Raw genomic sequence first — 14,101 nt, 5'->3', positions numbered from 1 at the left:
CTACATTGGCAATAATACCCATGCCAACGGAGCTAAGACTCAATCAACCCAATCTCGCTAGGCTTTCCAAGCCCAGTTTGATCGCAATGGCCCACTAGTCAACACAGATGGAGCTTACAACCACTCCAAAGCTATTTAGGCACACTCTTGCACTACTTAGGTACCCTCAAATCGGTTGCCTCAATAAGACACTGCACTTGCTCCAATGATCATTAAGTGTACTTTAGCTAGTTGTCTGTAAGAGCCTTCATTGGCTCCAGTAATGGGAAACAGAAACAATTCTCTTGTTTAAATAGTAGTATAATTTGGTTCTAAATTTTTAAAAATATACTACTACAAAACAAAACTGTTAGTATTGATAGGAAACCAAATTGAGTGTAAATAAAATAGCAATTCTTGTGCTGTGGAAGAACCACTGCCTTAAAAGCAAATTTACCCTGACACATGCGTGTTAGGCCTCTATGCCTACCAATGCGGGATTGCCTTTTCTTTTACATTATCAACACTATTAACTAGAAATACACTTAAATAATAGTTAATTCTCTAACGAAAAAAAAAAAAAAAACCTTGACTGTGTATGTTAAAATTTTTAAGGAACCGTGTATCTTGAATTAAAAATATATATACAAGTATTATTACATTTAATTAATTACCTTTATTACACAAAATTACATTACTTACATAATTAAGGTTTTGATATTTTCGTAAAATAAAAAGAAAATTGATACAAAATTTTCCAATATTTCCTGTTATAAAAGGTATTGATATTGCCTTCCATAGTCAAAGTTAATATGCAATATTTTATTTTAAAATTTTAATTACTTTCTATATTTATTTCTTACCAATTTAAGACATATACTAACAAAAATTCATTATTAAATTGTAATATTAAATAAATGGTTACCATAATAAATGAAAATCCAAGCTAATTAAATTGATATTATGTACTATGATCATTATATTGTGTTTATCTATTATGTGCATCTTCCTTACATAAACCTATAATTTATGTTATTAAATTCATTCTATGTATAAAGGTATTATTCAATAATTTTGTATTACAATTTACATAATTTCATAATTTATCCCATCAATAATTAATTGCACACTAAAATGTTTGCTTTAAAAACACAACATATATGAAAGATTCGGTAGAAATGGTTTTATTTACAACCAAATCATACTGCAAAAACACTATTCACCTTAATTTCTGACATTTGTATTAATAGACTATTTGTACAACATATTAATACAAAGCCAGGTAAAAATAAAAATGAAATAAGTTTTTTTTAAAAAAATCATTTTATATATATCTACACCGAAAAAAGGGGAAAATGTTGGGTTATGATAAAAAATTTTAACTCGTTAAAGAATAAATTAGACCTGATCATGGGTCGGATCACTCGTCTAAATTTAAAGGTTAGCTTGAAAAATAAGAGGGCTTGGGCAAAAACATATGCCAAAAAAATGTGTTTGGACAAAAAAATAATGCTCATTTTTTAACGGGTTGGGTCTCTAGTAAGATTTTTTAGCTCGAGCTCGATCCAACCCGAATTAGCTTAAACTTTCTTTTTTGTTGTTGTTTGTTAGTGTTTTGCTGCTATTTGTTATTATATTGCTACTATTTTATTGTTATTATTTAAATATTGTATAATTCTTATTTTATTGTTAATTTTAGTACTATTTTAGATGCATTTATTTATTAAGTTGTAACTATCTTAGTGTAAACAAAATTTATTTTATAAAGACTAAAAAATGTGGGTAAATATTTTGTAATTCTTTAATTATTTTTGAAGAAATTCATGGTAAACAAAAATTTTATAAAGTTAACATACACAACTAGCCTGTGCATCACACAATACAAACTAGTTAATATCTAAACCAATTATTAGTTTAGTTAAACTACTCGCCATTAACTTTAGATTTCCTAATTAAACATGAATTTTCATACACCTTAAATTTTATAGGAGGAAAGGAGCCTTTTTATATCCTTAGCATTGAATAGACGAAATATTCACCCTATTAACATCTCAAATCAATGATAAATTAGATTCGAATCATTGAAAATTCAAATCAACATTACTAAACTAATAATAACATTTTAAAACTAAAGAAAAGAGCAAATCTTTTCAATAATCCTAAATTGAGTGTTACCTAAGAATTAAAAAAAAGAATTGAAGTAATCACTCTCAAATCAAAAAAGAAAAGAAAAACTAAAAACTAAACTTTACATCTCTCTCCCCTTTAACTCCATGATTATTCTATGTTTGACAAGGGTTAACACATGGTTTAGAGGGAAAAGACGAAGATGAGCTTTATCAAAATGCAGTGTTTTGGGAATATAGAAAGTTGACATCAACTCCACGAGTTTTTGCTGATGCCTTATCCTTCCACTCATTTTCATTCAAATTCATCTTAATCTACATAAAAACCATGTAATCACTTGCGAAAATAAAAACTAAGCACATGAAATGCAAAATATCTAAAATGCAACCTAAAAAAGGCTTATTATGACCAACACTCATCATATCTTGCACTTCCATTTTTACCTCTCCTCAAATAAAATTAGTTTCAGATTAAAAACAAAACAAACACACGATCAACTAAACTCAATTATGATTTATACCATTTGTAATTGAATCCCTTTAAGTCAACGCTACACATTAAATTACATTAATGGCTCTGCAATATAAAATTCTAAAGGTTTAGTGGGGCATTTCCATTTGATTCTGGCTTCTTCCTTCATTGCTACTGTGTATTTTTTATGCGTGAGGTTAGATATGGGCAAGGGTAAAGATTTTAAATAATAAAAATTATTTTAAAACAGGTTTTTCTGAACAGCCTAACTTAGACCCCAAAACAGGCTTGGCTCAACCCATCGACCCATGAAAAGTATTTTGAAAAACAAATAAATTATAATTATTTAACTTTATTTTTTACCTAACTAATATTTAGATACCATTTATACTTAGATATTTCAATCACTAAACTTTATTTTTACCAAATTAATATATAGATACTACTTTGTATTAGTTTACCAAATTAAATTAAAAATGTTACTAAATTTATAATAAGAAATTATAAAGTCTATAAAAGAATCCAATTTAAAAAAACTTTGAAAAACTTTGGGGGCCAAGCAGAAATTTGTCCTTTTTTAAAACACTAATTATAATATCAAAATTTTAAGAGACTTTAAAGAAATATTACAACATTTAGGGTTGGACGGCTGCCAACCCCTCTAAATTCGCTTCGGAAATGGATTTGAGCAAGTTGAAGGGAAAAGCGACTCGGATCAATGAAATTTTGTTTTTTAACAAAGCTTCGATCCTTATTCTAGGTTAAGGCAAGCTATTCGGAGGATATTATTGATGCTCGATGGTGGGATGACCCTTTAAATATTTCTTCACCAGTTGGACATAAAGGTGTTCGCTACTATGCTTGTTGGTGTCCTTCGGCACAAGGGTCTCTGAAATTTAATATCGACGAAGCCTCAAGGTAAGTCCAAGGCAAGCTGGTTGCGAAGGAGTCCGACCTTGGTAAGCTACTGGATATTTTTTCGTGTCATTTAGGAAACGTTGAGGCTGAGCTTTTGGCCATAAAACAAGCCGTAGAGATTTTTGCTAATTCTGAATGGGTTGGGAGCAAAGAGCTAGGTATAGTGAGACTTTTTAAAGATACTGATAGATTTAAGTCACTGATCGGAAATGTTAGACTAGTTTTTGCATATAGAGAGGTCAATAGCTGGGAAGATTCACTAGCAAAATCTGGTATTGACCGATAATCTGTGCTTCTGGTGTAACTTCTGTATTGAACTGTATGTTTATTTCTCTAGTCTTAGTATATTTTAATGATTGAGAAAGAAAAACCTTGATCCCTTAGATTTCTAAGATAAACTAAAAAATTATTGAATGGTTTATAGGTCACCAAACTTTAAGTAGATTGGACTTCTAAAATATTTCAAGAATTGAATCAATTCTAGTTGATTACGAACAACTTAAACAAATCCTTATGTACAAGCTGTAACAGTCACACCTAACAAAAGATAAAATAAAATAACCTAGTGTTTTACAAAATTCCTCCATAATCACAATTATATATAAAAAGGATACAGTAAAGACTAAATTTAATTACAATTGCATAATCTTTATAAGATTAACTATATATTTTCTAACAAGTCTAATATATATATATATATATGCATGATATGAAAATAAATGCGACTATCTATGTTTTTGAGTCTTGCTAGGGCTATAAACTGAGAACTTAATATCTGAAAGGATTAATGCTTACAAGCCACCTGCCAAAAGGGCCAAAATCTCCATTCTCAAGTAAACATGAACACCAAAATAAATAAATAAATAAAAGAATGTAGCAAATACCAACCATTTATTTCTTACAGAGACTGCAAAATTAAGAGCTGAAGAGAGAGTCCTCAAAAATCAACAAATCCCTTTTCCTTCAAGCTTTCAACCGTTTCCTTGAGACTTACATCCAAAAGGAATGAATTCTATACCCAAACTTCTTGCTTTTTCCTTGGAGACCTGATATGTTGGCACATAAGGCCTGTCATCTGCACATCTGCCAATATTTACCAAAACAAAACTCCGTTTCAAACATATTTAGATGGTTTCTTTATAGGGTTGGATTTGATTATTTAAAGAATTGCAAAAAAGGGGGGAAAAACCATACAATGATAACATGATAAGCTTTTGGGTTAAAGACAAAGGCAAGTTTTCCCCCATTTAGATACAGTAATGCTTTAAAATTTGCAAGTAAAAAACTTTCTTCTTTGGGAGTTGGAATGAAGGATATAGTTGGTGTAAGAACTTGACAACTTCCGAGTAATGCGCAACTCTTTCAACTAAACAATATCTTCCACTAGCTGATGGGATCTCAAATGCCTGGATATGTGCATTTGCTACATCTTTAACATTCACCCAACCAAATGTTGCATTCGGAAATGTCTGCACTCCTACATAAAACAAGAGTGCATTTTTTTTTTCAGAAGAACGCTTTCATGTAAAGCAAGTAGTAGCCTGGCAAAAAAAAAAGTACCTTTAATCAAGCTTAAAACGGCTGCAGCACTGGTATTAAGTGTTGGCTGTAAAAGAGGACCGATCACCATTCCAGGGTTTATGGCAACCATGTCAACGCCCTTTTCTTTTGAAAATTTCCAAGCAGCATCCTCAGCCATTGTTTTTGAGATTACATGCCAAAGCTGAATATATATATAGCAAAGAAGAAAAAAACCTTAATTAATTAAAAATGAGGAAATTTCAGTTATTTAATATCCCCTATATGTATGTGTGTATATATATACGAACACATACCACCAACAACAACAAAAAAGACCTTACATGTGAACATATAAGAAAAAGAAGAATTGGGAAAATTTTATTTTTTTCAAGAAAAGCTTCAAGAAGTGCTATGTTCATTCCTAGAAGTTGTGTGTCTGCCTTTATTCGTTTGAATATTATCGCAGCGGTGGGGGTTTGAATGTATCCGTGATTTGCGGTTCTTTCCCTTGGATTTTGTGTGTTCCTTTGGTGGATTTCGAAGTTTCTTTCCGATTGTTGGAAAACGGTTGGTCTAAGAGAGGGTTGACATCTTGAATGACGGTGACGTTTTTCTGTTTTCTCTTTCTTCTTTTATGGTGTTCCATTGAAAATTGTGGATGTTTCTTGATTGAATTCCATCGTGCTTGGTTTCAGTTTGTCTGACTTTTTACCTTCTATGGGGCCCATGGTAGTTTTTGTAATCCTCTGTTTGATTTTTCCACGTCCTTTGCATGAAAATGAGTTTCTTTAATTAGCTTTTTGTTCGTAGTTGTGCATGCACAGTGGCTTTTTGCATAATACTTTTTAAATTCTCCCTTTAGGGTAAATATTTGTTAGTTTAATCTGTCTTCCTCTGATGATAATGACTTTTCTTTCTTCCTGAGTGAAATGCTCTCTTTTTTTTTCCTTTTACTTGTTTTGATGCGTTTGGTTTAATTTTTCTGACGCTTTCTTGTTTTTATTTTACTAGCTTTTACTTTTTCTGTTTAAGTTTCCTTTTCATTTTCGTTATTTGTCGTTGCTTAGTAACTTGTAGCATTCTTGCGTCTTGGTTTGCTTTTCTATATTCTTTGTCGTTGTATTCTGTTCTCTATCACGTTGATAGGTTGGTCTTGGACTTGAGTCCTGGTTACAATCCTGGTAGTGTCCGGAGGAGTAGTTGTCCTGGGTAGTGGCCTAGTTTTACCATGGCTGAAGATATCAACGCGATGCTTGAAAATCTGAAGTTTTCGGAAGAAGAGTCTGTCCAGGTCATTAGTACCAATGCTGAAAACAATTTTCAAGGTTTTGAGACATGGGCGGTAGGTAAAATAATGGCGGAGGAGAAACCGAATAGGGAGGCGATGTATAGGGTTTTCAGGACATTATGGTTTACAAAAGAGGAGGTAAACTTTGTAGCCCTGAAAGAAGATGCTATTATTGTAAAATTTGGAAGCATGGAAGACAGAAGCAGAATCCTTAACCTCACGCCATGGCTGTTCGATAATTGCTTATTTGCTATGGTACCTTTTGTTAAGGGCAAAGACATAGATACCTACGAGTTCAATCTGTCCCCATTCTGGCTACGTGTTTACAATATCCCTCTGGAATACATGGATCGTCAAACCGCGTTAGATGTTGGAAATGCTATAGGGGAGCTAGTGGCGATTGATTGGAAGGATAGAAATGGGGGTTGGACTGAATTCTTAAGGTTGAAAATTAAAATAAATATCTCAAACCCAGTGCGAAGGGTTGTGAAATTCGTGGGAAGAGACGGAATCGAAATCATATGCGCCCTAAAGTACGAGAGACTACCAACCTTTTGCTACTACTGTGGTCTGATTGGACATACAGTAAAAAAGTGTAAAAGCAAGGACAGAGACTCTGGCTTTAATGTTTTAAACCTCCAATATGGAAGCTGGCTCAGAGTTAATTTTGTGGCTTCGAACCAGGAAAGAGGTATAGGGCGAAACGGAATTGAGATAATGGTCAAAAAGACACCCCCAAATGAGGACAAAGAAGAGAGTAAAACTGACACTCGGGAAGACAGTGGACAAATGGAACAGAAAAGAAACGAAAAGGGATGCGAAGAAGAGTCGGTCTCTAACTCCCATTGGAAAATTGATGCAACAAACCAATGAATGATGGGCTGATAAGGTTCAAAAAAAAAAAAAAAGAGACTTAGGGGATCAAATGGAGATACCACTGACTAGAGCCCTTTAAAGATTGCGAGAAAGAGATTACTGGAAAATGTTTCACCAGGCAAGGCGGTGGCTGGCCAACAGCCTCGCCAAGAGCAATATAAATATTATGCTGGAACTGTCGTGGGATTGGGAACCCTGCGACAGTTCGTGAGCTTAAGCAACTTCTTGTTGCCAATGATCCTGACATTATCTTTCTCTGTGAAACAAAAACTTATACTAACAAGTTGGCTTTTATACGCAGCAAATGCAGGATGGAGGGGTGCTTGGCTGTTAATGCTATTGGTAAAAGTGGTGGCCTTGCTATGATGTGGAAAGAAGGCATTAAGGTTGAAATAAAAAAACTATTCAAGCAACCATATAGATTCTCGGGTTCAGTTGGATAACGATAACTCCTTTCGCTTCACGGGCTTCTATGGGAATGCTGACCCTAATAAAAGACGAAGCTCTTGGGATATGTTAAGGAAGGTGGGAGATACGGTTAGAGAAAAATGGATCATTGGGGGAGACTTCAATGCAATTCTGGACGATGCGGAAAAAGAGGGGGGAAGGAGGAAACCTAAAGCTTTAATTCATGACTTCCGAGCAGTTGTGGACGAGTTGTCTTTGGTTGACCTGAAAACTGACAAAGGATGGTTTAACAACAGGGAGGGCGATGCTTTTGTGAAGGAGAGACTCGACCGCTTTCTTATCTCTTCTAGCGATGTGGCGTATTTTCCGTTTATTAAGACCAAGGTAATTCGCCAGTCTGCTTCTGACCATGATGCTATCTTTTTGGATACAGAGGGCCGCAAGCCGAGAGAGCTGATAAAAGATCCTAGGCTCAAATTTAGATATGATGTTTGCTGGGCCAAAGATAATGAAGCTAAGAATATTAAAGAATGCATGGCAAAATGGTGTTGTTGATATCATCGGAAAAATTATGAAGGTGGGCCACGACCTTGGCGATTGGCAGTATCAAAAATACAAAAGAATGCGCAAGCAAATTGGAACTCTTCAGATGAAAATAAATAGCATCATTGGCGAACAGTGTAGAATGTACAATGGGAACAGGCTGAAAGCTATGAGATTAAAGCTTGGGAAGTTGCTTGACAACGAAGAGAAGTACTGGGCCCAACGTTCGAGAATCAATTGGTTAGAGGAGGGTGATAGAAATACCCGGTTTTTCCATGTTAGAGCCACGAATAGGAAAAAAAAAATAGCATTGAAATTGAAAGACTGAAAGACATGCAGGGCAATTGGAAGGATACAACTAAAGATATTAGCGAGGCGGCCAGGGAGTATTTCCAAAATTTATTTGAGTCAAATTTACATAATAATGAAGTGTTAAACCTTGACTACATTGAAAATTGCAGTTCAGGGGAGATAAATGGAAGATTGCTGAAGGAATTCACAAATAATGAGATAGTGGAAGCTTTCAATCAAATGGATCTCAGAAAAGCACAGGGAATTGACGACCTATCGGGGAATTTTTACAAAGAAAATTGGGACGTTGTGGAAAAGGATATTATTAATTTGTGTCATGAGATTCTTAGGGGTCAGAGAAATGTGGACAGCCTTAACGAGACGATTATTGTCTTAATTCCTAAAGTTAAAGAGCCTATGGATATGATTAATTTCCGTTTGATTAGTCTTTGCAGGGTGATATATAAAATCGTGGCCAAGGTGCTTGCAAACAGTTTAAAAGATACTCTCCCGAAATGCATTAGCCAAAACCAAAGTGCGTTTGTTCCCGGGAGAATGATTCACGACAACATCTTGATCGCTCATGAGCTTGTCCACTACCTCTAAAGTACTAAGAACGGCCCTAACAAAAGATTTATGATCAAGCTCGAAATATACAAAGCTTATGATAGGGTTGAGTGGAATTTCATTGAAGAGACTATGTGCAAAATGGGCTATGCCGATGAGTGGGTGAAAAAGATCATGAGCTGCGTTCGTTCCGGTCGCTACGTCGTCAAATGCAATTCAACCCTTTCAGAGACTATTGTTGCCGGAAAGGGGTCTAAGACAAGGGGACCTCTTTCTCCCTATCTTTTTCTATTTTGCATGGAAGCATTCTCTAAATTGTTATTTCGTGCACAAAATGAAAATATTCTAAAAGGCATTAGAGCAAGCATAAATGGGCCTCGTATTAATCACCTTTTTTTTCGCTGACAACGCTGTCCTCTTCATTCATAATAAAAAAAAGGGATGCTGAGGAAATTGTCAATATTTTTAAATATGTTTTCAAGGGTCTCGGGTCAAAAGATTAATTACGATAAGTCTATGATTATGTTTAACCCGAAAACCCCTTTGGCCCAAAGACAAATTTTTTGATCTATGCTTGGTATGCGCGTGGTTGACACTCTTGATAGCTACCTAGGATTACCATTACCTGTTACAAAAAAAACAGTCAACAGCTTTCACTAATATTATTAATCGATGCTCTTGTAGGGTTAATAGCTGGTCAAAGCGTTTGTTATCCTAAGGTGGGAAAGAGGTGTTTCTTAAAGCCATTCTCCAGTCCATTCCTATTAAGGATCTTCAGTCAAAAATGTGCTGGACGTGGTGGGCAAATAATGGGAAAAACCGTGGTTGGAAGTTGGAACATGATGGCCTGGGATCGTCTATGTCATCCAAAAGAAATGGGCGGCATGGGCTTTCGGGATTTGCACTTATTCAACTTGGCTCTATTAGGAAGACAAGTGTGGAGGCTTATAAACTTCAAGGATACCTTATGTTTCAAGGTGCTGAGCGCTAAATATTTTTCTGATGGGGACGTGTTCCGGCCAAAACGTTGCGATAAACCGTCATTTACCTGGTCTAGTATTGCAAAAGCCGCGATTGCGTTGAAGGAAGGGTTTATTTGGCAAGTTGGGAACGGCAACCTGATAGATATTCGGTCGGTGGGACCATTGGGGTATGGAGGGGCTAAATGGGGACTCCGTTTGTCAGTCTCTTTTGACTAATAATGAAAGAAGAGTTAATAATTTGTGGGACCAGGGCCAAAAGCGGTGGAAAAGGGATAGGATCATTGAGCTTTATGGTATTGAGCTGGGGGAGTGCATTTGCAATTTACCCATTCCTCCTATTGATGTTAATGATAGCAGAACGTGGTTACCAACCCCCATGGTGTCTACACGTCGAAATCCGCATATTACTGGCTTTCTCTGAAGAGGATTGGCTATGGCCATCACCGACTTTTTTGGAGAGTTATTTGGAAGCACAAAATGCTTTCCAAGATTAAAGTGTTCAGCTGGAGAATCGGTCATGATATCTTACCCACGTACGTCAATATTGCTCGCATCCGCCATAATTTCTCTACAACTTGTCCGAGATGTAAGAACAATGAGGAGTCTCTTATTCATGCCCTGAAAGAATGCCCGAAGGTTCGTGAAACCCTTATTATCGGAGGTTTAAACAATAGGCTTTTGGACGGTAACTATGTTCGCTGTATCGACTGGTTGGAAGATATCCTGCGCGAGCTCGATTCCAAGGCTGCTGCTGACTTATTCACGCTCCTTTGGAACTGCTGGAACAGTAGGAACAAGATGGTTTTCCAGGGCAAGGATAATCCTGCTATGATGGTATGGGAAAGGACACACTCTTAGTAATGATTTTAGAATTTTCAACTTGAATGAACCCCCTGTAATTCACCTACCCCGGTGTGCAAAGGTTGGAGAAAACCTCCCAAATATTTTATTAAAGTTAATGTGGATGCAGCAGTATTAAATAGGAATGTCGGCTACGGGGCTATTGTGAGAGACGCTGATGGGTTTGTGATTGTTGGATGCTATGTTTTTGAAAATAAGGCCATCGATGTTGTGTGGGCGGAACTGAAACCATTGACTTTGGGGTTGAACCAAAATTATTATGGGGTCTGACAATGCTACTCTCATCAATACAATCAAAAACCGCGATAAGGATGTCACTATCTTGGGCTGCTGTGTGAAACAGGAGTGCGAGGCTATTAGAAAGTTCGATACGATCCACTTTAACTGGATTGATAGAAATAGTAGTGAAGTTGTGGATATGCTTTGTAAAATTGCTATTAAGAATAGATGTGATTTGATGTTTAATATGGATTATCCTTTTGTAAATCCACAATGCTATTATTCGAGATGCAATAAAATGAGGTTGACCTTCGGTCGTTTTTGTCAAAAAACAAAAAGTGTGTACATATATACATTGTGATGCGCTAAAGTACTAGTAGCAACAAAAAAAAACTTTTTTGAACGATGCACAAACATAGAAATTGGTCGTAAATTATAGCAATAACAACTACCCAGTCATGCAACCTAGCAAAATTTGTTTCGGAAAGCTACATTACTTAGACTTGGCTGTAAGTATAGGATACGAGCATACATTTGACACAAAAATGTCTTTCTTTTTTCCAAGTTTTTCTACGTATGAACCCATGCTCATGTCCAAATATGGGTTAAATACAGGTTTCGAGCAAACATACTTCAAGGCAAATGAAGAGCAACGTAGCCAAAAGTGTGATCCGATCTCTTTAAAAATTTATCGCAGCATTAGTTGTTAGAATAAGAATCAAATCTTGAATTTAGTTTGCAAGATAAGAGGAGGAAAATAAGTAAAGCCTTTCTGCTATTATACATCAAAAAATAAAAAGAAATCCTAAAATATGATACCAAATAGGGCCACAGTTTCCACTCAGTATCCAATCAATCTACAATTCCTTGAAAACAAAGTAGTTCTTATGAGAATATACCTACAACTTCAGATTCATGAAGGATAAGTCAGAGGATTAGATTGGCATGTTGGACAACATTTAGCGGTCAAATTCGGATATCTCATACTGGAAATCTATAGAAATAATGGGACAGGCGCGCATTCTTCAATCCCTCGACAATTCTTGTTTTATATATACTTCGTAAGTTGCATGTAAAATGCAACAGCTCTGATGTCAATATGGCATGAGAGGAGGTAGCAGAGATACACACACACACCTTTAAGCCCCTACAGTAATCAAGATCAGTAAACCAAGATTCATCAACAACATCAGGAGTTCGACGTTTCCCATTGTACGTAGGTGACTGCGGCAATAATAGATGTCAAGACCACACGTTTTATGGAGGAGGAGTTAGCACATGAGTTAAGCACATTCAATGTTCCCTTCACAGCCGGATCAAGTAATTCTGCCTGATAAAAGAAAGGATGAGTTAAACACTTAATAATCATCAAAGACAGATATAAAAGATCACTCCGTTAATGCAAAAGCCAAATGGTCCGAGTCTTTTAAATTTGAAGCACTAAATAAGTTGCTTCCTTTCCACTTAGTATCCATATGGCTCAGATCAAGACCACTAGTAGTAGGTAAAGACAATGTTTAAGAACTTTAAATGTCAAAATGATGATCTAATGAAATCCCCTTACTATTTAGCCCGCAAAAACCGCTTCGACAGTGGAATTTGTCATCGAATTGATGACTTGTTATCATCATCAAAAGCATGTTCAAAAGATTCAAAAATAAAGAAAGCAGTTCATTCCCCATCAAGAATGCCTGAAGAAAGTAACATAAAAATAATAATAATAATAATAAAAGGAACACGGATCTCTTAGAACCAAGTTGTTTCATTTATGTTGTACAAACTACAAACACAGGATGCATTTTAAGGGTTCCTTTGCATTTTCCTTTTTCTTTTTAAATGAAAAAAATCCAACAAAAGTGACAAGTTCTCACTGTGGTCTATGAAAACAAAAGTGGAAACAAAAAGAGTTATGTTAGATAAATAATGCAAGATCAACCTCGGGATCTTTGACATCATGATTAAAGGGAGATGCTGTGTGAAAAACACCTTCACAACCTTCAACAGCGGAATCATAGGAACCTTCTTCCAATAGGTTTGCTTTAAACAACTTCAGCCTGTCCTCAGCTCCCTCAAGAGCAAGTAAGTGTTGTGTCTTTCTTGGATCATTATTGAGGAATAATAACTAATTGCAATTATCGTAGTTTAGGCAACATCTAGGTAACACTTAGAAGGACAAGAGTAATGCAAAAGAAAATAAAAGCTCCATGATCACGCATGCAATGCCGAAAACAAGGGGACGTTTAAATCCAAATTAATGGCTTCGATCATGAAACAAGGACAAGAATGAATTGATATATATATATATAAAGAACTGACCAGGGTCACGAACGGAGGCTTTGACAGTGTAACCACGAAGGAGAAGCTGCTTAACAAGGCATGACGCAATGTAACCAGAGGCACCTGTTACACACACAATTTTCCCTTCCCCACTGCCCATTTCTTTTTTTATTTGTTTTGTGTGTGTGTGGCTGAGGTTTGCACTTGCAATTTTCTTATTTCTCTGTTTCCGTTCTTCTCTTCGACAGTTACCTTTTCGTTGTGTTTGTCTATATTTAACAAGGCATAACTCATATCATTCATATACCTTAGCCCATTTATCACTGCAAGAGGCCTGGTTCAAGCAATAATTAAACTGTAATGAAGAATAAATTAGTGGATTTTTTTAGATTGGCCCTGCTTTTTCTTTTTCAATATTTTACACGTACAAAATGAAAGTAACCTTTATGCCGACTTTTGTACACTAATTTGGTTTGACAAACTCATTAAGTTAATTTGGTCTTACAAACACAAAATAAATGTCATATAACTCGCTTATGCAAACTTCAGTCACTTCCCCCTTGTACAATTTTACATCTATAACTTCACCAAAGCGATAATTCGTCAAAACTTGAGCTTCTCGAACATAAATACACACAACATTAAAATTCTTACGATCTATTTCATCAAGTACAGGTGTTGGGTCATTCTTCGCATGACTCACACGTGTAATCTCAACTAATCATCTTCATTCCACTATCGCCTATTTGGGTAACTACGCGGTGCTCCCCAA

General features: G+C 35.6%; 1 protein-coding gene across 1 annotated transcript; it reads right to left on the bottom strand.

Moving 5' to 3' along the window:
• Positions 1–4,210: 4,210 nt before the first annotated feature.
• Positions 4,211–13,489, bottom strand: LOC105799395 (phenylacetaldehyde reductase). Its single transcript, XM_012629923.2, is given in 8 exon segments — positions 4,211–4,495; positions 4,497–4,578; positions 4,786–4,972; positions 5,056–5,218; positions 12,190–12,273; positions 12,275–12,382; positions 12,989–13,160; positions 13,371–13,489. Coding segments are annotated over 8 exon segments (978 nt in total). The 3' UTR covers positions 4,211–4,432.
• Between the last annotated feature and the right edge of the window lie 612 nt (positions 13,490–14,101).

Source organism: Gossypium raimondii, chromosome 9, assembly GCF_025698545.1.
Source record: "Gossypium raimondii isolate GPD5lz chromosome 9, ASM2569854v1, whole genome shotgun sequence".
NCBI lineage: Eukaryota > Viridiplantae > Streptophyta > Magnoliopsida > Malvales > Malvaceae > Gossypium > Gossypium raimondii.
The sequence above is the reverse complement of the archived record's forward strand: the minus strand, read 5'-3'. Positions and strand labels throughout refer to the sequence as shown.